Source organism: Talpa europaea (assembly GCF_964194135.1).
Source record: "Talpa europaea genome assembly, chromosome: 7".
In the NCBI taxonomy this organism is placed as follows: domain Eukaryota; kingdom Metazoa; phylum Chordata; class Mammalia; order Eulipotyphla; family Talpidae; genus Talpa; species Talpa europaea.
The window spans coordinates 108,230,330-108,256,301 of record NC_140074.1 but is presented as its reverse complement, the minus strand read 5'-3'; the positions used below and the strand labels follow the sequence as shown (position 1 = coordinate 108,256,301).

At 52.7% G+C, this 25,972-nt stretch overlaps 1 protein-coding gene across 2 annotated transcripts; it reads right to left on the bottom strand.

Annotated features, from left to right (window-relative positions):
• Positions 1 to 782: 782 nt before the first annotated feature.
• Positions 783 to 25,972, bottom strand: TBX4 (T-box transcription factor 4; the record flags this gene model as incomplete). Of its 2 annotated transcripts, none has more annotated exons than XM_084238824.1 (8): positions 783 to 1,402; positions 3,430 to 3,665; positions 3,792 to 3,880; positions 4,849 to 5,001; positions 15,229 to 15,376; positions 16,947 to 17,066; positions 24,862 to 24,956; positions 25,778 to 25,972. In XM_084238824.1, 8 exons carry the CDS (start codon positions 25,970 to 25,972, stop codon positions 783 to 785), a joined length of 1,656 nt encoding a protein of 551 aa, XP_084094950.1. The 2 variants fall into 2 exon arrangements, with proteins under 2 accessions (XP_084094950.1, XP_084094951.1); XM_084238825.1 differs by having other exon boundaries at positions 783 to 1,399.

The following is a 25,972-nucleotide window of genomic DNA, read 5'->3' as shown; positions in this document are numbered from 1 at the left end:
AGGCCGAGTCTTACACACCAGCAAGAGTGAGAGACTGCATGTCGGGCACAGAAGGGGAGGGCTTTGCATTTTGTGAAAAATTCTAAATGATGACAGAGATCCTACTGGTTATATTTTCCCTCCTCTTGAAGGAAAAAAAAAAATTTAATACCGTCAGGTAACACAGCATAGGACCTGCTCTGGAAGTCATCATCAGAGCTCAGAGCTCCAGGGACCAATTTCCAGGTCACCAAGAAGCAGCTGGCTCTTTTCTCAGTGTGCACTGTGCTTCGCTGAGCCCAAGTCTCAGGTGGTCTCACGGGAGCCCCAGCTGTGGAACTTCATCTCCCAAAAAGATTCTCAGCTCCCCTTGCAAACAGGTCAGGGCCCTAAGATGTGCACGGAGCCCTCCCACCCCAGCGAGGAGACTCTTCCCCCAACTTTCCCTGTAGGGGAGACCTCATCACCTGCCCCCCTGAGTAAATTAAAGATTATATAATAAAACCTTTAAATAACTCATATGACCTCTCCACTCCCGCCCCACCCGTGGGTATGTCAAGAGATGTCAGATAACAACGCACCCAGGTCCTGCAGCCAGGTTAATTTCTTAGGTAACTGTGGGTTTTTCCCTCATCATGACCACAGTCATAGGTCAGAAGACAGATGCTCTACACACACACACACACACACACACACACACCCCTCCCTTTGGAATACCTTCCCTTGTGTCTTGGTAGGGCAGGCCACCCACAGAGGCTAGTACTGGGTTAACGCGGTCCTGGGGCTGCGCTGAGACCGGGGAGTCATCCGTCAGTCCAGTTCTCTACAGTCCCCATTCCTGAATGATACTGTAAGGAAGCTTCCCGGGACAAGGAAAAGCTCTGAGAGTAGAGGAACTCGTTGGCAGCATTCAGGTGTGGAGAGGGCGGCTTCCTCTCGCACACTGCGGGGAGGCCGCGCTCCCTTGCGAAAGAGGCAGTGGGCCCCCGCTCTCGGGCCTGAGACTGTGAGAGCTGGTTGTAGACGCTGAAGTGGGTGTTTCCTGGCGGCTGGGAGCTCTGAGCCGAGATAGCAGGCAACCGAGGCATCATAGTGGTGGCAGTGAAGTGCGCGGGGAAGGGCTGGTAAGGCACCGTCTCCATTGTCTGAACGCTGTAGCCGGTGTACGGGGAGACTGACGTCCACATGTTACAGCTCAGTGGGGGTGGGGGCAAGTCATCCACCCCGGACACCCCAGCGATCTCGGGCCCAGAACCTGAGTACATACAGGCCTCCCTTGGTGTCACCTCACTGCAGTAGGAGGGGCTCAGCATCTGCTGGTCGTATGGAGGGGGAGAACGGAAATAATGATCTTCCCCCACCGCAGAGGGAGCGTCCAGATAGGAACGCTTGCAGGGTAAGTCCAGATGGCGGGCACTATCTGCTGGAAGACAAAGAAACCTTCAGAGAGAACCATTTCCACCAGCCCAGGGCCCAGAACACGCCGGTTGGATGCCAGGACAGCCTACCCTTGTCATTTGGGGTCCACCCTTGCCCCGTGTTGCCAGAACCATTTTCATCAGCGACAGCTTTTTTATAAGGTGGCAGAAGCCAAGAAGTGGTCAGCTATGGACCCTGCATCTCTGGATGCTGTGTGGTGTGCTTAGCCAGACGGCATATGGCTTTGATCCTCTGCCATCCTGACTCTTGGGGATGGTAAGAGGCCTTAATGTGCACTTGCATGCTTAGGCGAGGCCCACCCTGGCCAAGGAAAGTGGAGGTGATTGCCAGGCCAAACCAGGCCCAGAGGCCACATCTGTCTGAATTAACCAGAAAATTAAAGCCACAAAGTTTCTGCCTCTATCCTCAGTTCTCAGAAGGACTTAAAGCTACAAACAAGCACGTTCCTACTGCTTTTAGAAGAGGAAGTGAACCCTGCATATGTCAAGAAGTCCCATCAGATCATTACAGATTTCAGAATAATAATAGTTTTTATAAAATTAAGAAGCGGAGCTGATAATAAAGAAAAGGTGACTCGTACTTTCAAGGCTAAGCTGTCATCTGGAGAAAGATGACATCTGTTGCCCCAAACCACGTATATGTGTCTTTGATCCTCCTCCATGGGGCTGTGACTATCTGGGGTGGCAGGTCCTCCCTGGGATCTAGGGATGACCCAGGCCTGAGGACTTGGGCAGCAGCCCACTCAGCAGATCCAAGAACACTTGTCCTGGTCTCCCTCCTACTGGTGTCTCTGGGGGTTCATTCTGGGAACCGTGTGTATACACACAGGGCAGAGTCTGGGGGAGTCTGAAGACCTACACTCACCTCTTCTCTCCCCCCCGCCTGGAGGCATCTACCCCGAGGGAAGAACTTGCCCCTCTGTCTTACCCTGCTCTCTCCATCCCTCACTCATCAGTCCTCTCCATACTTTCTCCAAATTCCTCCCTCCTCCCGGCACTAAGCTCTTAGACTTGGGAAGTGACGGGTCATTCTAGGTCAGGAGTAGCAAACATTTTCAGTAAAGAACCAGATAACAAATACTTTTGGCTTGATGGGCCAAGCCCTACCTATCCAACTCTGCTGCTTTCACCTAAAAGCAGCCATAGACCACAGGTAAGTAATGTGTGTGGTTGTTCCAATAACTTATAGACGTATAGACACTGAAGTTCAACTTTCATGTAACGTTCAAATACCATGAAATAGTGTTCTTTTGCTTTCTGCCAACTATTTAAAAATGTAAAAACCACTTCATATGGCTCATAGGCCAAACAAAAACCAGCAGCAGGCTGGATCTGGTAAGGGCTGTAGTTTGCCAACCCCTGTCCTAGGTCATTAGTCCTAATGGGATGGCTGCAGGGGACGCTCAGAGCTTTGCTGGCTAGTCCCTAGGAACTGAGCTGAGAGAATATTCTGGATTGTAAACAAAAATCCTCAAACTCTTCCCCCAGAGAATCTCAGCCATCCTGTGAGGTCCTCTGGCACAGCAACATTAAGCAGCCCTAGTTCATGGAGAACCCGACACCTGGTAGCAGAGCACGGGTGTGCTGGGCTCCAGCTCAGGGCTCCTCTTCTGCAGAGAGAACCCAGCATGGAGAGTTCTGTCGCCTGTGTTTCTGCATCCACAACAGCTCATTTCCACTCTCGAGAGCACTTTACAGATCCTGGTATTGTGGAGATCTGGCCTCGTGACTCTACGTCATCCCTGTGCTGACAGAGGCAGCTTTGATCATGACAACCCCAATCTAAAAACCGCTGGATTGCAACGTCTGCTTCCTCCCACACTGCAAGGCCAAGCCCAGCTGACTCTGCGTCACCTGCCCACCCCACGGGAGCTCTCCAAGCAGTGACCTCAGAGCAACAGGTGCGTGCAGGGGCATGTGCACACGTGTCCCACGTGCAGCGGGGAGTATCTGTGAGGACAGCTGCACCCTTCCTCTGACCCACTGAGATACTAGACCAGGAGAGCCCTACCTCGTCTTTTCAGGCAGTGATAGAAGAGACTGGAGTCCCTCTGGGTTGGGAAGGTGTTGAGGGGGAGATCCTGGGGCTCTGCCGTGGCGAACTGCATGTGAGCCCCGTTCTCATACTGGTAGTGCTGGAGGGCCTGGTGCGCGCCGTGCAAGGGGCTGACGTCGGGCTTGGCCGAGAGCTGGGTGGACACGAGCCTCTGCCTCATGATGCTTTTAGAGATCACGGGGTATTCTTTGCTGGAGGGGTGGGGGGCGCAATCAGAGGGAGACAGGAAGAGAGTGAAGACACTTTGAGGGTTACTGAGCCCATGCTCCTGAACCCAGTCTGCCCGCCTGCCTGCCCCCAAGCCGGGGCAGTCCCACCTCTGCAGCCGGGCCACACGCAGGTCACTGTCATCACTGCCCCGGAATCCCTTGGCAAAAGGGTTGTTCTCAATTTTCAGCTGTGTGATCTGTCGGGAGAGGACACACAGCAGAGTCACTGGTAGCAGAGGACTGGGCTGGCCCCTGGCCCTCCTGCGCCACCCCAGGCCTCTTCGGAATTTACGGCAGGACCTGAGCCTGTTGGGAGTAGTGGGTCCCCCGGGCCTCGCCATTCACATCTTATTCATGCCTGGCTCTTGCTCATTCTACTCCCTGCAGAACTTGATTCATCTCCCGTTCTTCTGCCCCACGCTGCTACCTGGCTTCGGTCCCTCGTCATTCTTTCCTGGGTGCCTATAACAGTTTTAGCCCACGTCACCCTGCCCAGTGCAACTGTCATGCCAGGTTCTGAGTGACCCTTCTGAATGCAAATCTGATTCTGTCTCTTCTGCCTAAAATTCACCATGGCCCATGGCACCCCTCAAAGACACTCCAATACCCCATCAGTTCCATTGTGTAGCAAGTAAAAATCCCTTTGAGGAGGGTGGCATGGACAAGGGCAGAGGGCCGGGGAAGGCGGCTGGTGCAGGAATCAGGGGCAATTTTGGTGGTTGGCTGGGGAGGGTGAATTGTTGGGTGGGAAGCACCTCTGACCTCAACTCAGAAAGGCCCTCAGATGCTCAGTCTCTCGGTAACCTCACAGCTGACAATGTTCCCCACGGCTCCTCTCCCCATTAGCCCCCCTCTCTGCAGGCCCTAAATCCTACCTTTGACTCCCACCAGAGAGAAGATTGTAGCAAGTTTCATGCTCCTGATTTTTACAGATGTCAACGTTGTCCCTTCCCCGAAACAGAGTCCTAATTACTTGGCACCAGAGATTTATGAGCCTGCTCTCCTTTCCTGCTCATTACTCAATGTTCTCACTATTTTGAGGGACACAGCAGGTTTCTGAGGTCCCTGCACTGGGACCTGGGCTACACCTGGGGCTTCACTCTGCCTCATAGTGGCAGATGGCAGGGTGGTGTCAGTGGAGGGGGTGTGGAGGCTGTGGCTGTACCTTGTGATTCTGGTAGGAGGTCACAGAGATGAAGGAAGTCTCTGGGAAGACGTGGGTGCAGAAGGCAGTGTTTTTGGAGCCAAAAGCATTGTTCTCGTCAGCCTTCACGATGTGTAGCCGTGGCTGATACTTATGCATGGAGTTGAGAATGATCTGGAAAAGAAGGTTCTCAATCTAAGCTCCAGGTCCCCACCATCTGGTCCCTGGACTCATTCAGTTGTCTCCAAGCTGACTCATTCTCCTAAAAGCCCAGCTCCAGGACTGAGTCCAGAAAGATTCTAAAGCTCTCATGCAGATAACCAGGCCCCTGGACCCCAAACTCAGTCTCCAAGGTCCTCACTTAGCCTCTGCTCCAGCACTAACTCCTGGCTCCAGGACCAGCCTGAAGTTACCAATGGCTTCAGTGTGGCGATGGAGAACTTGACCATTTAAAAGCCCCAGGTGAGCTCAGCATTGTGTAGTAGGTGGAATTCTGAGTTGCAGGCAGAAGTCCAGAGTGCCACTGCCTTACTGTGATCTCAGGCAAGTCATGGGACTTTTCTGAGCCTCAGTTTTCATATTTGTTAAACAGGATCATGACACATAACTTACCTGCCTTGGTTATCCCTGCAGGCTGACCTGTCCTGTGCTTCTCCTCACTTCTGTGCCTCTTCTCCCTCTCCTGACCTGCCTTTTCTAGAAGCACCCTCTGTGAAATGAGTGCTCAGCTCCCTCCTCTCACATGTGTTACCAACAGAAGCAGCTTCTGTGCCATGAGCTATGAGCAGCCCAGGGTTCTGCGGAATGGGGGGTAGGGGGAGCTGGGGGAAATGTCCCACTCTGACCTTGCTCCTCCAGTCACTCATTGGTTCTTTCATTTCTCAGCATTTGCAGAGGCCTGCCGAGGGGATGCTGGGGAGACCCAGATGTCTGCACTCAGACTGCCAGAGACAGCCCACAGTCTGGAGGGAAACTCTATCATGGGTGTAAGTTCAAGGTGCCAAGGTAGGAGGCAAGCAAAATTCTCAAAATAATGTCAGAGAAGACCAGGCACGCTAGGGCCCCTGAGGATACCTGGGCTTATGGGAGGCAGGTGCCCCAAAGGACCCAGAAGTAACACACAGTAGTTGCTGCTCCAAACCTGCTTAGTTTGGCTGCACCCCACGGTAGCGGCTGCATCATGTGCCATTAAAATGTATTTTTTATCGCTGACATTTGCCAGATGCCCTTCCCACTGGAGGCAGGACCAGGAATTTGGGGCATTTTATCAGCACCGGCTGCTTTTGTTAACCCTTTGGCTCCTGTTGTGGGTGGGCTAGACTGGCCCTTGGTCCTGTTTGCCTCTGAGTTCCTTTCTGTCCACCTTGGAGTACCCTCCTTGGGCTGACCCTGCTGGCTGCTAGCTTTCCAGTTCCCAGGGACCAGCCCCAGTGGGGAAGTTTAGTGAAAACTTTAACCATTGAGTAACCAGTGTGCCAAGGGCCAGAATCAGGCTCTTCCAAGGTGAGCCCGGGGCCAGAGGCCTCAGTCTGGGAAGGCTCCCTGCTCATCAAGCCCTGAGGACAGGGAGAGCCCAAAGAGCAAGCTCAGAGGAGGAAGTGGGTGGGGCAGGAGCTAGGGGGGTTGGGGGGGGCGACTTTCTGGCATTTGCACGAACCACTCCTGCTCCCCAGCCCTCAGTGACCAACCTCTGGACCTTCTTGGGGCAAGGACAGAGCTTCTCAAACCTCAGATCAGTTTCTGCATCTGGGGACCCATCCCCAACTGGCGGTCTGCCAGACAAAAACTCAGAGTGAGACTGAGGGACACAAGTCCTGACTGGTGAGGCCTCAATGGACATCTTTTTCCAGGGAACTGGAACTGGTCTTCTTGGTGGAGGAACTGGATCTTGGGGGACACCTCTGGTCCCTTTGGCTTACTCTGTCATGTTGCATTGTTCCCCAAGCTGTAAGAGACCACAAAGGACTACATTCCCAGAAGATGCAGCAACTGAATACCTGGGAAGAGCCCAGGTTATACCCCCAGGAATCCCCAGATTCCCACCTCTGCACCTTTGCACACACAGTTCCCTCTGTTGTTCACTGTTTTTTGTTGGTTTTTTTTTGCCGGCGGCCGGGGATCGAACCAGTGCAGCAGAGGTTGCCGGCAGCTTCGCAACCCAGCGCTCAACCGCTGCGCTACCAGGGGAGGCCCTGTTCATTGTTTTTAATGCCTGGGGGTGAGCTCCCCAATTTTTGGTCAGTCATTATATATTTTTTGAGAAACAAAAATTTTTCCCCACTTTTCCCCCTCCGGATCCCTCTTAGCCTCAGTAGCCCCAATTTATTAGTGTTCACTAATTTATATAAAAATGTTGTTCTATTGAATCATCTGCTACGTAAAGTCCAGTATTTGTCATTCTGACTTGCATCGCCACATGTAACTCCCTCAAACACCTTCCATTTTCCTGTAAAAGGCATTATTGCCGCCTTCCTTATGAATAGTAATTCACGGTGTGGCTACATCACAAATTCTTAATCCAGTCCTCTATCAGGGGCCACTCGGGTTGTCCCCATGTCCTCGCTGTTGTAAATAACGCTGCAACAAACACTGTGGAGCATATGATTCTCTGGGGTGCTGGTTTCATGTTCTAGATACCTAAGAATGGGATTTCCAGGTCATACAGTTTTTAACGGTAAATGCAGATTGCTTTCCACAATGGCTGCTGCAGCTCACCTTCTTGACAATAGTGAAAGAAGCTTCCTCTTTCTCCACATCCTCTCCTGGACTTTTTGGGGGCTTCTTAGTATGTGCTGTTCTCAAAGACACGAGATGCTATCTCACTGCAGTTTTGACCCACTCTCCCTCCCTGTGCTCTCTTGAGCTTCCACCCCCCTTCTCCATCACCTTCTAGGCAGAGCCTTGCCAGGTTACTAGGGGAATCTGAGCTCCCATTCCGGGAACTTCCTCCCTTGCATCACTGCTTGGCTATTGTCTGCTTTCCAGTAGCTTCTGTCCTTTCAATTAAACTATAAACTCCTCGAGAGGAAAGACTATATCTCTTATTCCTTTTTTTACTTCCAGCTCCTTTACACCAAAACAGAAACTAGTAAGTATAAGGCAGTGAGCAGGAGTGAGAAGATGTGAGCCTGTCCCCTCGTCTCTAGCTTTCTTTGCTTACTAGAGACAAGACAGCTTTCAAAGCATTTTTCAGGTTAAAAATAGCGAGTAAACATGCATAAAAATCTTTCTGGAAGCACTCACATGCTTCAGCTCCCCAGCAGCAAGGACTAGCCCCTAGTCACCCCACCTTTCCTGGGATTGGGGGGGTAGAGGGGGAGAACACAGACAACTGGCTGACAAAACCCAAATCAGATGTTGCAGGTACCTGTACCCCAGTGAGGCTGCGCTGTCCTTAAGGACACCTTAGGACCAAGAGTTGCACCCATCCCACGCCTCTGCGCAGGCCACCTATGCAGTCACAGCTGAAATAGTCCAGCCAGAGCCCTGGCATTACCAGGTCCCCCTTCACCTCACCGTTACCCACCTCCAAGTCCAGTAAGTGAACAAGTCCTGTAACTCCATCTGGAAGGCAAAATCCTTCCCAATCCCTCTGAGCAGCCTCTTTCAGATGCCATCTTTCTCTGAGTTCTGGGCCAGCCTCCCCCGCATCTATGTCTGTTTCTAGTTTCACCTTCTACACACAGATCAGGTCACTTGCCTGTTTGGTACCTTCAGTGCATCCAGGAAGACTGTACATTTTTTGAAAGCAGGACCCTTTGTATTTCCTTTCCTTGCCCCCTACATGTCTCCTTCCCCCACCCCCAAGTCCTATCAGTGTTTAGGGCTCAACAAATGCCTTATATTTATAATGCCATCTTTGATGGTTTCCTTTTGTCCCTGGGGATAAAGGTCAATCTCCACAGCCCATTAGACAAAGTCCTCGGTGACTGGGTGGAAGGATTGCCAAACACACCTTCTAGAGGAAGGAACAAGATGAGCTGGCAGTGGTACCTGGGAAGAAAGAAGCTGTCAGACCTGCGAGGGCAGGTAGGTGCTACTAGGGGAGTGCAATCCCAGCCACAGAGAAGTCAAGAAGGGTCCAGAAGTTTCTATAGCTCTTACATGCCTGCTGCAAGTCTTGAGCAAGCTTTTTTCCTTCAGCCATTGGGGTCCCCATTTGGAAAGTGAAGCCTTCAACTAAGTGTTCCCAAATACCCTTCCCGATTCTGGCAGTCTGGAGCCTGGACACAAGTCTAGAAGAGAGTCCCTTCCCCCCATCCCCCACCTCACACTAAGCCAATGTAAATATAACCTGGAGCCACAGTTCCATCAGCTCTGGAGAATGTAAGACCAACTCAGTGACTCACACACCTGGCTTTACTCGGAAGTTCCTCAGGCACCACCACATTAAAACTCCTTTGCCAGAGTCTCACATTTATATTTGTTGCAGAGGATGTTGAGCCAAATGGGCCAGCCACGTCAACAGACTCCACTACACGGTCCTGTCGTCATTGTTTTGCAGAAATGGGATTCATTATGTCCTGGCTACAATTCAGAAGCCTGTTCTATTTTAACAATTGCGATAGCGCCAAACTTCCCTCTCCTCAAGAGATCATCATAGCATTCTTGGCCAACAAGACCCAGATCTATCTGCATTAGAAGCACAGAACATTAGGGCATGGAGAGGCAGACCTTAGAGATCATTCTAGTCCAACCTAATTTTACAGATGAGGAACAGGAGGCTTATATTGGGAACATGACTAGTTCAAGGTCACAAAGCTGGCTAGAAGTAGACTCATGAGAAGATTCCAGATGGACCTAGAAAGCACACATTACTCTCAGCGAGCTTGGTAATTAGCGGTAAGATGTTAACTAAACACTCTACAGAACCAGGATTCAGCAGGCCTTGTTGTCCATCATAGCACAGCATATGTGGATACTATCCACACAACAGATGTGCTAATGTCCATTTTGCCAGCTATAAAGGCCATAATCTCACTTCCCAAGACTACCTTCTCCATCATCCCTCTTACCCTCTCCAGCCATGCAAAGAAGTTAGGACAGAGACAGGATTTTCAACTTAGAAAAAAGGAGAAAACTGAGAGCTGGGTTGGTAAGCGATTAGCTGAAGGAAAACCCAAACTAAAGCTGATTGAAGAGCCTATTATCCCTCAGAAGGCCTTGGCCAGATAGGCCGTAGGCATCACTCCCAAGGCAGTAACCCTGCAGCCCAGAACCCTTCCTGCTTTCTCCACAGCACAGCAGTTACAGCCAATGTTCACTGAGCATATCCTAGGCGCCAGGCTGAGGCTTCTACACATATCAGGTCATCCGTACAACCTTCCTATAAAGTTGGCATTATTATTAGCCCCATTTTAACAGACCAGGGACTGAGGTTCAGGGTGGTGAAGGCATTTGCCCCAACTCAGACAGCCAATGAGAAGCAGGGTTAGAATTGGCATTAATTTCTGAGCCTGAGCTCGAGTCTTCACCTGGTTGGGCAGGGTTGGGCCTAACCTGGAGTTTTGTGGGGTGCCTATAGCTCCCAAAGCACCTGGAAAGGGTTTGCATATTGTCAGGGCTCAGCAAATATGGTGGAAAAAGAGGAAAAGAGGGAGACCATTAGCTCTGTGTCCCCACTGGCAAGTTAAGAGCCAGTGGTGGGCATTAACCCCTTAGCAGAGAAAGTAACTTTTCTATCTAAATACCATCCCCTTCAGCAGACCCACTTACTTCCTGCTTACTAGCACCACGTGTTTGCCAGGCACTAGGATATAATGGTGATGAAATACCTCATGGCTTACTATCTAGTGGGGAAATAATCCAAACTCAAGCAGAAATAAGTGGCGATAAAAGGCAATTAAGACAGACTACTATTTATAATTTATAATAGTAACAAGCAAGATAAAATGACAAACAAGTAAGAAAACTCAAAAACTCTTTTGAAGGACAAGAAACAAACTTCATTAAAGAGAAAGGTAGTTCTGTCAATCCTAAGTTTAGAATTTAAAGTGATCCTTCAAAAAATACAAATAAGCTTCTTTCTCAAGTCTATAAGTTGATTCTAAAGCTTTTATGAAAAAATAAGACTAGCCAAGAAAACTCTGAAAAAGAAAAGCAATGGGAAAGGCCAGTCTTGCCAGACACTAAAACCTGTTATGAAGTCTCCATAGTTAAGGCATTGGCACATGAATAGACACGAATTCATATGGAGCTTTAGTGTACAGAATAAGGCATCCTACACCAGTGAGGGAAGAAAACGAGTCAGTTATTGGTGTCAGGACAACTGGATGGTTCTCTAGAAAGGAAAAAAGTTGGATTCACACCTCATGTCCCATGCCAGAATAAATTCCAAAAGGATCAATGGTTTAAATGTAAAAATAAATCCATAAAATACTAGAAGAAAACACAAGAAACTTCCCTTATAAGTAAGGCGTGTATAAGAGCTTTCAATTACTCGAAATCCAGAATCCACAAAGAAAAGACCAATACATTTAATCAAAACCTTCTGTGCAGAAATACCACTCCAGGCAGAGTTAAAACACAAAGACAAAGTGGGAAAGCATCATCAACTCATATCACAGATAGGGCTGAGTCTTCCTAATTTATGAAAGCACCTCGAATTGGTAAGTGATATGAAAGTAAGAGAAAAATGAGCAAGGGCTAAGAACAACCGTTCACTACAGAGGAAAGTGATATAAAAAAGATGTTTAATCTCACTCCTGAGGAAATGCAAACTAAAACTAAAACTGATAGTTATAGTTGGCCCATCCAGCTGACCAAACTTGCAAGCTTTTCTCTCCCACCCTGTCAGTGAGGTCACAGCGAAGGTGGGAATATCCCCCAACTTCAAGGGAGGACAAACTTACAAATTATAAAGCCAAATACCCTTTGAAGAAACAGTGAATTGAACAGATATACTTGGCAGAGGTGTAAAGCGACACATGTGCAAGCTTAACGAACGAGCAAAATGTAGGAAAACATCTCCTTTCTCTAATTAGGGCTGGTTACATAATTTATGGAACAATTATGCAACGAAATCTTATACAGATGTTTAAAACAAGGGAAGGAGGAATTCTATACGGTGATCTCCATGATATAGTAGGTTTGCAGAGTAACGTGCAGCAGTGTTTACACTGTGCTGCTGCTGGTGTGTGAAGGAAGGGGTCTGAGATTCTGTATTCTGCTGGAAGAGACAAAAGAAACTGGGTGAGGGACATGTAGATACCTTTACTCTTCATAATTTATTTTTCAATCATGTGAATGTATTTCCTGTTCAAAAATAATTTTGACGAATACATGTAAGGTTAATGCTGTAGTAAGTGCTGCTGGGATGTGCTGCTTGGGGCGCACAGAGGGTGCTGAACATCTCCCTGAAGAAGCAGCATTTGAGCTTCGATTCCAAGGCCCAGGAGTAATTACCTGCACCAGAGTCATGTGGGAGAGGGGGAAGTAGCACCTTGAGGGGACCATTGCATCCCACTTTGTGCTGCTCACACCCCTTGCCCGGATAACTCAGTCTCTGGAACAGTTAGACTCTTTACATCAGGAATCATAAGCTAGGATGCAAAGTGGTGACGTTGATCGTCCCCCTTGTCTCTCTTTCTCTCTCTGTCTCTCTCTGATACACACACACACACACACACACACACAAGCTTCTCTCAGGCCCTCCTCAAGCTTCTCTTTCCATCACATGGTCACCCGGCACAGGGGCCAGGAGGGTACTACCAAGAGAAGGGGCCATGCTTAGGCAGCCTCAGCAGCCGCAGAACAAGTGGAACATAATTGGGGCTGTGAGGAAGCAACCCAGTCCTGCTCTAGCAGCCCTGGTCCTTTCCACCCCTGCAGCCTGCCCATCCTCAGGCGGGGGCTTGGTTTCAGAACCCAGTGGTCAGACCCTAATCGTACCCTCAAAAACAAAGGGTTTTCTGGAGTGACAGCAAATACCGGGAGGAGCTTCTAGGGGGAACCCAATCCTGGCCCCTGGGTGGCAAGGTGGCCCCCACTGCAGGGCCTAATTTGCCACATGGGAGAAGCTGCCAGGTCCAAGCCCTCACATGGACCCTGGGCCCTTCTCCTAAAGAAGACAGCAGATGGGAGACAGCTGCTGAGGGCACTGCAGGAGCCAAGGGGAAGTCCACACTGCAGTCAGCTGGAGAGGGTTTCTTGAGCTCAACCTTTTCAGGGAAAACTGATAATGTGGAGGTGAGTTGGGTGGGACTTGTTGGGGCAAGGTCACAGTAAAGACGGCTCTGTCCCCAGACTCCCGCACGGAGAAGCCAGGAGGGGTGACTTGAAGAGCTCACCACTTCATTGGCACAGGCCAGGCACAGAAAGCCAAGGTCAACGGGCTGCTTTGCCCTGGTACGTCTAGGAAGTTAGCTCCTCCTCCACAGCCCTTGCCCACACGGTCAACGGCTGCTTCCTCTCCAGAGATGCTCCAAACAGCTGAAGACATGACAGCTCAAGCCCAGGTCCAGAAAGAGGGGGGAAAGCCAAAAGAACTTGGGATTAGGAATCAGAAGTTTGGGTCCCAAGTCCTGCTCCTTTATTCCCGGCTCCATGGCCTGAAATAATCACTTCATCTCTGAGGGAGGAAGACTTCTTTCCAAGCCTGGGGGAACAAGTATGGGGGAGTATCCCTGTTGATAAGGATCCGTGAGCCCCCAGCAGGCACTGCAAGTGTAGGAGGGGCACCCCCAGCATCACAGCCGACTCAAGACCCAGATTCGAGTCTAGAAGCAGGGCCACGGCGAATCCCTCAAGGACCCCAGCAGAGCCAGCAACAAGGTAAGCCAGGCTAGGGGACCTGCTGCCAGGCCTCTCGCTCACTTTCTAAAAAGCCCAGCTTTTCAACCACTTCACTCCTTCCTCTGCCACTTTCTGCAGGGATTTGGGGAGGTGGGGAATCCTCTGAGGCATTCCTGCAGCTGGCGACCATGACACCGAGCTTCGCTTCTAGAATTCCACCCAAAGATCCAGCTCCTGCCAAACTAGATGGTCACGCTGTGTTCTGTCCCAGGGGCTGTGTGTCTGCAGTTGTAGGCAGTGACTAGGATCCCTGGTCTCCCACACAGGAGCCCCTGCTAACTTTTCTGGGTTGCTGCCGTAGCCTGACCAAGCCCAGGAGGACTGGAAGCAAAGTCCTGGCTAGGATGGTGCCAGTGAGACTTGGCAGGCACCTGTGCCCCTCAGTCAAAAGACCCTGTGCTCTGGGAGGCAGGGGCTTGGCTGACCCTTCCCACTGGATCCCTGCCCTGTGAGAGGATGGGCTGCATGGCTGGGCCACTGAACACACCTGCATCTCTGCTGCTTGCTCAGCAGGAAAGTCAAGAGTTAATTATGCTAATGAAGCGCTTGCCTAGTTTATTTATAGACCACAGACTCAGAAGAGAATTGCATAGACTCAGAAAATTAGAACTGAGAGGCTTGCCAGTTACATAACCAATCAATCAGAAATGAAGAGTTGCTGGACTTTTCCATTGAGAAACCATGAAACTATGATTCACAGAACTCTGATCTGCATGCAGGGCCCTAGAAACAGAACCAAGGCATAAAAGAGGCACATACCGGAGCAAGCCCCAACCTTGGTCTCCCACCCCATCCACACCTGGAGTATTATGTGTGCAGCCTTTACCACACCTGAACCCCACTGCTCCCCACTCCACATTGCAGGGTAACCATGGGTACCCTAAAGGGGCAGGGCTGTGTCCTGGCAGATGACGATGCCAGGTCCCCAGCCTTCGTTTGCTAAAACTTTCCACATAAAAAGTTTTCTGTGGGTCTGCCAGGGCGAGATGGGGAAAGAATGAGCCTCAGCAACCTGGATGGGGCAGAGGCAGCAGCATCCTGGGGCTTCAGCACTCGTGGGAGAGCCAGGTCCCAGCAAGGCCAGGAAGGAGCTGACACAGGAGCCAGAGCAAGACCTGCCCTTCCAGAGGGCAGGCGGCTGCCAGGCCAGGCAGACTCCACACTCCTCAGAGGGGCTTCAGGTCATCAGTGACTCTCTCGAGAAGTTCTCCTTGTCTTACACCCCAGTCAGGCCAAAACTGGGTAAACCCGAAGTCAAGAGATTAACCATCATATCATTACAGTTGCTGTTTATTTAATACCTCCTATAGGCAAGGTGTCTCATGCTTATGCTCATATTTAATTCTCAACCATGAAAGGTACATAGGGTCATCTCCATTTTCTAGACAAGGAAACTAGACTCAAAAAAGGCTAAGAGACTTGCACGAAGTTACCAAGGCATAAGTGCTAAGGGAGCTTGTACAGCTGGCCTGTAGGACTCCGACCCTGCGCTCCCTCCACAAACTGGCCCAGCAGGTGCCAAAGCCAGGAGCTGGATCAGAGAATAAATTCTCCAGATCCCCACCACCCCCCACCAGTGCCCCAGGACCCCACCCCCTCAATTCTTACATGGCCAAAGGGGTCCAGATGGTTGTTTGTCAGCTTCAGCTTCTGGAAGGAGACCAGCTGCCGCATCCAGTGGGCCCCAGTGGCAGGGGAATCCGGGTGGACATAGAGCCTTCCTGGCATGGCGGGCTCTGCCTTCCCTGCCACCATCCTGCCAACAGAGCAGAAGGAGCCACAGCTGTCAACCACCCTGGGGCCTGGGGGGCCCCAGATTCTCTGGCCCCTCTGAGAACAGACCCTGTAGAGCTGAGAAAAAAGTCACTGCCTGTACCATCACACTCTTAGATGAGGACAGGCTTAAGGGATGGAGGATAGTGCTGAGGAGGGAAGAGCAATTCTGAGCCTCTTTTACTGCAGTAGATAGAGAAAGGGAGATTACAGAGAAATGTGATTATGTACTTAGAGAACTGGGGTTCATCACAAAGATAATGTGGGGAGATTTAGGCACTTCTGTGGATGTGTTGGAGTTATTTTAAATGTTATTATTTATTATCTTGTTGAATATGTCACATTACCCCAGAGGGCCTAGTCAATTTTCTTTTTTTTTTTTTTTATAGAGGCATGCTTTATTTATTTGTTTGCTGGTTTGTTTGTTTGTTTTGTTTATACATGCACTGGGTACAGTCAGAAGCGCGGGAGGGTGAGAGAATTCACCAGAGCCAGAGCGGGGAGCAGAGCAGGCAGAAGGACCGAAGTACACTGCTGAGGGGAGCAGCGGGCGGCAGGAGAGGTCTGCACGCCATGTGGGACCCTCCTCTGGTGGCCAGGGAGCAGCCGGGGATCGAACCGGCGCCGCAGAGGCCGCGCGCAGTTTCGCAACCCAGCGCTCAACCGCTGCGCCACCGGGGAGGGCCTAGTCAATTTTCAAATTGCTTGTCCCCAAACCATGGTGAGAATTGAATAGTAGGTAATCCCTGGGCCAGAGGCTGCTCTGAGCACTAATCCAGCCCAGGGAGAAAAGAAGTAGAAACCCAACCCCTGACAGGGCCTGCTCGCCAAATCCTGCCTCCTCAACCCATCTCTGCCGCCTGGTCACCCACCCACCAGCTGCTGGTGCATGCCTTTCCCCTCTCTCCTCCAGTGAACGCTGTTGGGGCTCGGGGGCACACAGGGTACTATAGAGGTGGCCTCAGAGAAAGCAGCCCAGCATTTATTTACTGGGCCCCAATTTGGTACTACCCTTCAAAGTGCCAGTTTCCCCAGCCTTTGGCCAGAGGGTCCAGTTACCCACGCGGGGAGCGGCTCCCCACTCCTTAGGGACGGAGGACACACAGCTTAAAGGGGGGGGGGGCTTAAAAGGAAGTGGGTGGGAAAATAGGAGACAGACCAAACAATGGACCCCAACTGGCAGTCCCCCCTAAAAGGGCTCCCATCCTCCTCCCCAGTGAGCCTCTGCTAGCCTGAATCCACCCATGTTGGCATCTGCCGCTCAGTCCACAGCACGGTTACGGTCCTGCTTGCACACACCTGTGGGCAGAGCACAGACCCTGAAATCCACCCGACACCCATAACAGTGCAGCTCATTTTTCAGCCGCAGCCCCCTGCAGCAGGGGTGCGGACACTCGCTGACCCTCCTCAGCCTCTGCAGGGCCGGGTGCCAAGGCTGCGATGGCCAATCACCTAGACTAACTGGTGGGGATGGGTGTAATGGTGGAAAGAGCAGGTGAGGGGAAGCGGGTGACACCCCCGAGGGTGATACGGGGGCCCCAGGGGCCTCTTACCATTTGTTGTCACAGAACTTGTAGCGGTGGTCATCCGCAGGGACGATGTCAATCAGCAGGATGTACTTGGTCTTGGGGTTCATGCCTGTGACTTTAACCTTGTAGCTGGGGAACATCCTCCTGAGGGAAGCCACAGGGTGAGGAGGAGGATGGACAGAGCCCCAGGAGAGATGGCCCAGAGTGGGCCAGGAGGCCGAAGGCCTTGACAGGCACTGCCCACTCAGCAGAGGTCTCAGCTCGTCAGCGCTTTCTGACCTGGCGCCTGTCACATCCCCTCTGGCCTCACTCAGCCTCCCCCGCACAAGAGGAGGGCTGCACTACCTGTTCTTCTGAGCCCCAGAAGCTGTCAGCCTGTGTTTGGGAAAAGAATTTATTCCATTTCCCAATTTAATTGCCCCTCTGCCATGATCCCGTAAAATTTGGGCCTAGTGACTGTGAGTAATGGAAGCATGGAAACCTTGATCAGGATCACGAAAGAGGATGTTGGCACATGCTGGTTCAGTTTCCCTCCTGTCCTTTGTCAGTCCACACACGACTAAAGTTCTGGGATGCCATTTCAAGGACAGACCTGGAACTCTGTCTGTTGTTTCCATACATGTTGTTTCCATACATGCCTCCTCTGGGTCATGTCTCTGGGTCATCGTCCATGTCTCATGGAAGCCCTCAGGCCTCAAGCCAACTTGCAGGAAAATAGGAGAGTGTTCTAGGTCTTTGGGTTCCTTTGGTATTTTTGCCTTGCCTGGGCCTGCATTCCCCTGATAACTGGGTATGAGGGGAAGTCAGTCCAGGAGCTCCACGGAGAAGAACACAAATCCTAGAACCACCCTGCTGTGGCCCCATCACCGACCAGCTTTGAGGCCTTGAGCAACTTGCTTGCTCTCTGGCCTTGGTTTCCTTATCTCATAGGTTGCTATGTGGATGGCATGAGTCCATTTGTGACTAGTTTCACTGAACCCCACTATATTCCTCTCTCCACAAACCAGGGATGTGATGTTCTGTGAAGATGGATTCACCAAACCATGAAACAATTTCTAGTCTCACAGCCCATGCTGAGGCTGTCTGAGTCTCTGAGGCCCAGAGACCCCTGGGCACACATACAATGTGCTCACCTATCTGCAGGGCAAAGCTCCCTCCCTGACACCTGACTTTCATTAGAGGAGCTGACAGAACTTCCTCACAATCTCCAGGCACCCACACCCCCTCATAGTTGATCTCTCACAGAGGTGTTCCCCAAGACAGCGGCAGGATCCAAACTACATTGAAGACACTAAGGGCAAAAGGAAGCATCTCCCCTGAGCTGTGAGCAGACCCAACCAAACCACCAGGGGAAAACCATCAGGAGGTCCTCTCTGCCTCATTAAGCCAGGAGAAGTACAGGACCCTCAAGAGAAGCTGTCCTAGACACCTCAAACAGATGATTGGACTCCTGCATTTTGCTAACAGGGTACCAGCTTACCTGGACAAGGCAGGGATTCCAGAAGGGATCAAGCCCGCAGGCCCTACAGCAACCCAGGTCAGGAGCCCACGGTCAGGAGCCCACGGTGGAGAGTTCTGTTAGCCCCCCGCCCAGTCTCCAGTCCAGGCCCTCTGTGCACTCTCTCTCTTGCTGCAGTGGGCCAGGGAGGCGGGAGGTGTGTGACTGTGTGTGTACAAGCGCATGTGTGAGCATTCGGTGGAGTGCGCATGTGTGCATGTGTGCGTGCCTGCAGGGAAGAGGGAAGTTCTAGCAGCAAGTCTAGGGACTTATAAACCTTGTGGAAGAATTTGTCTCAGATGTCAATTGAAAGCATTTTCAAATGTCCACCCCACCCCCTCTCCAAGAATGGGGGAAGTGAGGGCTCAGGAACCCAATCCTGCCTCCTGCTTACCAGCCCCCATATCCCAGGCCTGGGGGCACAGCTGGAGCCTACCCCACCCCTCTTTCCTGGCCCAACCTCTCCCCTGGTGGGCCTAAAAATGAAAGGAGGTGGGGGAGCAGCTGTGTCACCCCTCCCTCCCTGGGGGAAAGCCAAAAATCCTGTCCTTCTGGGCCACCATTTTCTAACTGCTACAGATTTAGGCACAAAATGGGGCAGCCCTGGCTGTGCTTGGACTGGCCTGGCCCCAGTGCCCTGCACTTAGCCTGGTAATCACTGGAGATGGCAACAGCAGAGGACACATGTGGGGCCAGGGGCCGAGGGGACCCAGCCAAGGGGCCAGGAGAAAATGGCCACCAGTCTTCATCATCTAGGCTTAAAGGGAGATGAAGGATTGTGGGTGTTGTGCCCCTTCTACTCCCTACTACTCTTCATCTCACTCAAGAGGCCAGGCTGACACTTAGCCAGTGCCTTTTAGAAGGGCAGTAAGGGGTCTGCTCAGCCTCCCAAGGCTCAGACTTGCTGCCATGTGATTTGGCCTCTCCTGCAAGCTGATCTGAGACCAGACTGCTGAATGATAAAAGCCTGGGGGGGCTTTGCAGGGAAGGAAGGTAACTCTAGCCTCTTCCTTCCCTGCCTACCAATCCCCCCTTCCTAGGGCAGCAGTGCTGAGAAGCCAGGAGGGAGGACAGGCTCTCTGGTCTTGGCTGGGAGGTCCACCATCCTCTGCTCCAGGCTGAGCCACAGGGTCCTGGCAGCTTCCATTGCCCTGGTGGAAACAGCTACCGCCCTCTCTGGCAGGGTCCATATTGACAGCTGCTGGGGGCCATGCAGAGCCCAGCTGGCAGCGACCCTCACCGCTACCCTTTCTGCACCTATGGAGCCTCCAGAAGGATGAAGGACCAGCATGCGGACGAAAGCTGAGTAGGAAGGGCAAGCTCGCGCTCCACCCTCCCCGCAGGCCTGCTGCCCAGGCTGAGGGAAGAACTCAGGGTGCGCAGGCACCGGCGTTTGGGCTTCAGTAGGCGCCCACAAGCGAGGCTAGGCGGTGCCCCCAGGTGTTCAGACCAGAGGCCAGGCGGGCTGGGGTGCTGACTTCCTCTGGGCTCCTGCGCAGCAAAGGTGCTCTCTACTGAAACAGGTGAAGCCATGGGGTGCCATGTCCATTGTTTCTGCACCTGAAAACTAACCTAAGCTGGAAATGAGCACCTCAGTGGGTGGCAGAGGGAGGCCTACGAAGAGAGGGACTGACTCAGCACAGGCCAGAAAGTGGAGGTTCGATGCCCCTCCCCGCCCCCCGCGGCGCCCCTCGCGGGCCTTCCTGCACCCTTTCCCGCGAGTGCGCGGCTTCTCTCGGCACCCCCAGCGCCGCTCGCTGCTCCCCTGGCTCCCGCCCCGCTCGGGCTCGGGACCCGCAGGCCGAGGGGCGCTCCCGGCGCGGAAGCGGCTCCGCCGGGGAATAAACAAGCCGCCCGCGCGGCCGCCCCGGGGGAGATGAAAGCCGGGGCTGCTCCTCTGATCCTGACACTGGCGCTGGAGGGGCGCGGGCTGCAGCCTTTATCTACTTCATACTCGGAAATGGCTTTAGAATGAACTGCTAGGATCAGCTTCCTCAGACGTTTTCGGCGTGGGAGACTTACGGGGCGCTGGGCAAGGGTTTCGGGGCATCTTGATTTTGGCAACAAACCGACAAATGCGAGCTCGCGGCTGAGCGGGGACAGCAGGTTACAGCTGGACTCGCAGTCGCCGGGCCCGGGACCCAAGCGCTTGCCAAAGTCAAGGCCGCGCGAGTCGCCCCGCACCAATCCTGCCGGAGGGGGTGCGGTGGGGGGCGCGGAATAGCAGTCCTAGGGGAGCCTATGGATTCTCTCCACTTAGCTGGACCTCCTAACCCCAAACCTTCGCAGCTCCGACTTTCCGGATTTAAATGTAGGTGCAAAACTAAATGCAAGGGGTGAGAAATCCGCGGAGAGCCTGCGAGGAGAGGCGTGGTGCCTGGGAGGGCACACTGGACCGATTCTGGGGGCTGGTGACCGTCTGTTTCTTTTCTGGGTGGTGGTACGCGCGTGCGTTCATTTTATTGAAGTCTGTAGAGCAGTAGGATGACGATCTATTTACTTTCTGCAGGACTGCTCCATTTCAATAAAATGGATATTAAAAAATTACCCGTGCAGGTATGTGCAGACATACCTGCCCCCCAACACACACAAAAGTCTTGGGGTCCAGCAACTGAACAGAATAGACTGCAGGCGAAGGGTAGGGGGCCACAGAAAATCCACATGCTTTCTATCCCTAATGTCTGGGGACCCTGAGGAAAACTTCTAAATACTTTGGGAAGAGGCCAGGGCCCAGCAACCAAGAGGGGTGGGGTTGGGGGTTGCTGGTGCTGCCTATGCTGAGACCAAATGATTTGGGGAGCAATGACAAAGCTAAGTAATTTATTTCTACTTTACACACACACACACACACACACACAGAGTTTTCTAATTCACTCAAAGCATTTTTCAGAAATATTTCCCCCAGTTAAGGGGCAGAAGTGAGCGTGTGTAGAATGGATGCTGTTTTGGAGGTCAGTTGCTTCTCTTAGATTTTTTTTTTTTTAAAGACACTTCCTTATGATACTTTTGCTTTCAGAAAATACTTTAAAAAGAGATCAAAGCACTCTCTCCCCAACCTACTTTCCCAGTGTCTTCAACCCTTACTTCTCTTATCACCCACGCCACTGGGTCTGACGCTCTGTATACAGAGCCAGGGCAATTGGCTTTGAAGCCCCGGATTAAGCTGGGCCAAATCCTTGCCTCAGAATAACAAACAATACAGGTTCAACAGGAGTTCTCATCGGTAGTTCATTTTTCAAACGCAAATTCACTGTCACTAACACAAGCAACATTGAACTCAACAGGCTATGAAGGCTGATAGTGGAGATTTATCTGGTGGCAAAACCATGACCTAGGAGTAGAGCAGCCAGACCATTAGGAAATTTTCATTTTGGGGAGGTTTATATTTAAATTTTTGTGGAGTTCACTTTTATCTGTGTTTGGGAGAAAATGCAGTTTCTCACATGTATCAAGCTTGGCAGGGATGTGAGACGGCAGAGCGAGGGATCTGCTCTCTGCAGTTAACAGCATAGCCCTCTGGGTAGGAGCCTGCAAGGGACAGAGACTGGCTGCGGAGGGGTCTGGTGCTGATTTTCCACCTGACATCCAGTTCTTGCACTGTGTTTGGCATTGTATTCATTAGATCAAATCGTATGAACACTCAAAGTCACTATCCAATGTAGCAGACTGTCCTCTCCTTTGACCTTGAGACCTCCCAGGGATTAAGGCAAGAGGCTCAAAACTGGTTTGAAAATGTTTTGGATCCCCTTCTCCAAGGCATACCGCTTCCTCAACCAGACAGCAATGATCATGTCCCTAACCAGATAGAGTCTCTAGAAAGAGTAATGACCTCCCTTTGAACAGCCGCTATAAATAAGCAATGTTGCGGTTTTGATCTGGAGTGGGGTATATTATCTGCTTGGCTTGTATAGACCTGACAACAGCCTAACCCTGCCTATCGACACAGCCAAGCGCCTTCCCTTCTCGGGGGTTGGGTTTATGTTCGCTCAGTTCTCCGCCAGCTCTAGCCATGTATGATTCAAGGTTCTGGAGAAGAGTCCAGGCCATCTGCTGAGAAATGGAAGTGTCCCAGGAAGAGTTTAGGTAAAGACACAAAGATGGGGGCAGGGAGAGGCACTGAATGAGAGACTGAAGAGCCACAGGCTCAAGCAAAGCTAGTTGCCCGCTGAGGCTGCTCGGGAGGGGAGGGAGGGGGCGGGGGGGAGGGAGAGACAGCGGATCGGTGCTGTGAAAGCATCTATGCAGAAGGTGGACAGCTAAGTAGGAGGGGAAAAGGGTCTGTCGGGGAGGGAAATTAAGGCTAGTGACTTTCTGAAGGACTCAGTTTGGTGCAAGAGTAACTGCCTGAGAAACGAAAAACTGGTGAATCCATAATTGGCCAACATCATCGCAGCCATTTGAGATTATTATCATCATTCCCTGAAGCCCATCTTTAAGCTTCCACTAGGACAGGCAAACATCTGCCTAAAACTGGTCACCTCTAGAAGTCTGTGTGTGCGCGCCTGGGCTCGTGTGCATGTATGAGCAGCACGCCTAAGTACTTGGGAGGAAAGAGAGGAGGGGGACCCTCGCAGGTGCAGGAAACCCCACTGAGGTGAATCACAAGTGCCTTTTGTTTAAAATGGTAAAGACCAGGCATGCCCAAAGAGCACGCTGGCCATTTATTTTCGAGAGAGTCAAGGTTATTCCTGCTGCCTAAAAATGGAAGTTCTGAATCTTTTCTCCTTCCCTCCACTCCAGAAGTCACAAGAAATAAATCCACCTTCTTCTCGCCTATAATCCACTCAACAATTTGCCGAGCACTGCTCACACAAGCCCTGGTTTGAGTCACACAATAAGAAAAAGAGAAAAGGAGGAAGGAGAGCAGATAGCTCTGCAATAACCATTTCTGTTTTATCTGATACCACTGAGTCACCGGAAGTTTAGGCACCTGCCCAAGGGACATCCACTAGGAAGAAGCAGGCTTGAGACACTTGGCCCCACACTCTACGTGACACCCTCTGCCAGCCAGCCCTGCATACATCCTCCCCCTTCCCCCAAAGGCACCCACTTAAAGTCCTGACACCTTTACTGACTAATGCCACCTCCCTCATTTAGGCAAGAGAGCAGCCAAGTGTCTAGTCCCTCACCCCTCGCCCCAACAAAACAAAGGAAACCCTGCAAGACCTGCTAGTGAACGGACAGAGAGGACCACAGCACCCCGACACTGCACAGGCTTTTTGTTTCCTTTGAATAGCTCATCATTCCCTAGCCACACAGTTCGGCACAGTCCTCTAAAAATTAGGAGAACAATGCTAAGTGGATGCCAGACGTTTCCCTAATTATGATTAATATTAACTCGCATTTATTGGTGCTTACCTGAGGCCAAGAGCCGTGCGAAGTGCTTTTCGTACAACTGGTATTTTACAGATGGCAGTGGGAGAGGACAGAGACCCTCACACAGTCTTGCCCAAGGGCTGTGCAGATGCAAGTAGCTGGGCTAAAGTGGAACCCCCAGGCCTCTACTTCCCTCCCTGGCCCTTGATGCTTCACCATCTTATTCCTTGGAAACCCCAATTGTGGGCCCACTGCCAGGAAAGGGGACATTTCCACACTTAGTTGGTTCCCTAGGGACCAAAATCAAGCATGAGGACAAGGGGCTGGGGGGCCTGGACCTGAATGTTCCCGTTTCTCCATGGGCAGCAATCTCCTTTCACCTGATAACTAGTCTGCTCCTTGGTTCCTGCCCCACCCCAGAGGCACCATCCCAGAGAATCTCTCCCTCGGGTCCTGTCTGCGTTTTCCTCCTCTCACCCTCTCCTCCCAGTTCTCTCCCACAGACACCAGTGCATTTTAAAGATGTTTCCACTTTATAAATCATCCTTCTCTGGCAGCCACCCGAGAGCTGTTCCCCAACAGTGCACACAGCCCAATGGTGCCTTGCTCTTGGCTGGGAAGAGCTGGCAAGGAAGGAACAGTGCCCTGGGCTGAGAGACTTGGGGTTCGCTTTAACCCCTGACAAGTTATGGAAATAGGATAACATCATCATGTCACCTTCCTCCATCATTTGAGGGGCGTCTTTGGGTCTCCAATCAATGCAATTCTGAGAAATCCCGAAGGTCCCTCAAAAGCAAGCCTAGGCAGCTCCCCAGGGGGCCCAAAGTGTATGAGCTGGGCCTCCCAAGTGGCAGTCCTTATTTGCATTTCGTTTGCATAGTGCTGCCCCACCCGCCCCACCCAAACCCCCAGGCTCCCCTGTCCAGTAGATCCCTGGGGACTTCTCCGTGGAATCTGCAGCGGCCACAGGACCTGGGGGCTTGAAAGACGCGTTGACCCACCGAGGGAACTCCCCACGGTACCCAGGCCAGGTCTGAGAGGACTGCTAAGGGCTCCCTGGGTATCCCCATGGTTCCCACCCGTCGCCCCTTTCCACCCCAGCAAAGTAAATCTCCCAGCGCTGACCTGCCCGCCTTGGTGATGATCATCTCGGTGCCCGCCTCGTGGAACTTCTTCCAGAGCTCCTTCTCATGCAGCCCCACCTTGATGTTCTCGATGGTCTGGTATGGGAGGGAGGGGGAATTTGTCAGCCTGGCCCCTGGCTTCCCAGGCAGCCCTCAGACAGGAGACCGCTCCAGCCCGGGAGCCTGAACCTGAAGATTTCGTTTCACAAAATTATTTTGTACCATGAGGAACTTGAAAAAAATTGAATCAGTAGCTGAAACGCCCCTCCTCGGCACTACACCTATGGGGGAGCCCACACCGGCCACACAGAGTGCCCGTAAATGACCCACTCCGCCACCGCACAGTCACCGCGGGGGCTGGGCACGAGCGCAGGCTGCGGGCACACGGCGGCCCCGGGCGGGCACACGGCCTCGTCCCCGACGCGCACCCCGGTGGGCGCCGCGCGCTCCACGGCAGGGCCGGGCCCGGGCCGGGCGCAGCCGCATCGCTTTGCTCGGGACCGGCCCGCGGTCCCCGAGCCTCCCGCGCCCCCCGACCGCGGCCTCGGAGCTGCGCGGCGGCTCCGGCACTTAACCCGCCAGGGTCGGCTCCGTCCCGCCGGGACCCCGGCTTTCTCTCCCGCCCTTCTGGGGTCGTCGCAGAGGGACCCCCGGCCTCGGCTCGCCGGGACGCCCCAAGAGCCCCCTCCCCCGCCAGCCCCAGCGTAGCCCCGAGGGCTCGAGGTGGACGTGGGGCGCAAGGCGGGGAGAAGCAGCGCGGCCCCGGGCAGGACGAGTTGGCAGCCAGCCCCGGACCCGGACGCGGCCCGACCCCGCTGGAAGCCCGTCCTGCCCGCGGTGGGGCGACCCGACACTGGTGACCCTGCGGACAGACAGACCGACGCCCGACCTCCGCCGGACGGCGCGCGCAGTCCTACCTGCTCGGCTGCGGCAGCTGCTGCGACGTCGGCGCCGGGGCCCCGGGGACTGCCGAGCGGGGTTCCGCTGAGGCCCGGCGCGGCCAGCTCCGGCTCGCGGGTGGTGGTCGTGCTGGCCGTGCTGGCCTCCCCGAGCGCTGGGGCCGGGGCCCGGAAGGCCTCCTCGCTCTCCGACAGGCCCTTCTCCTGCAGCAT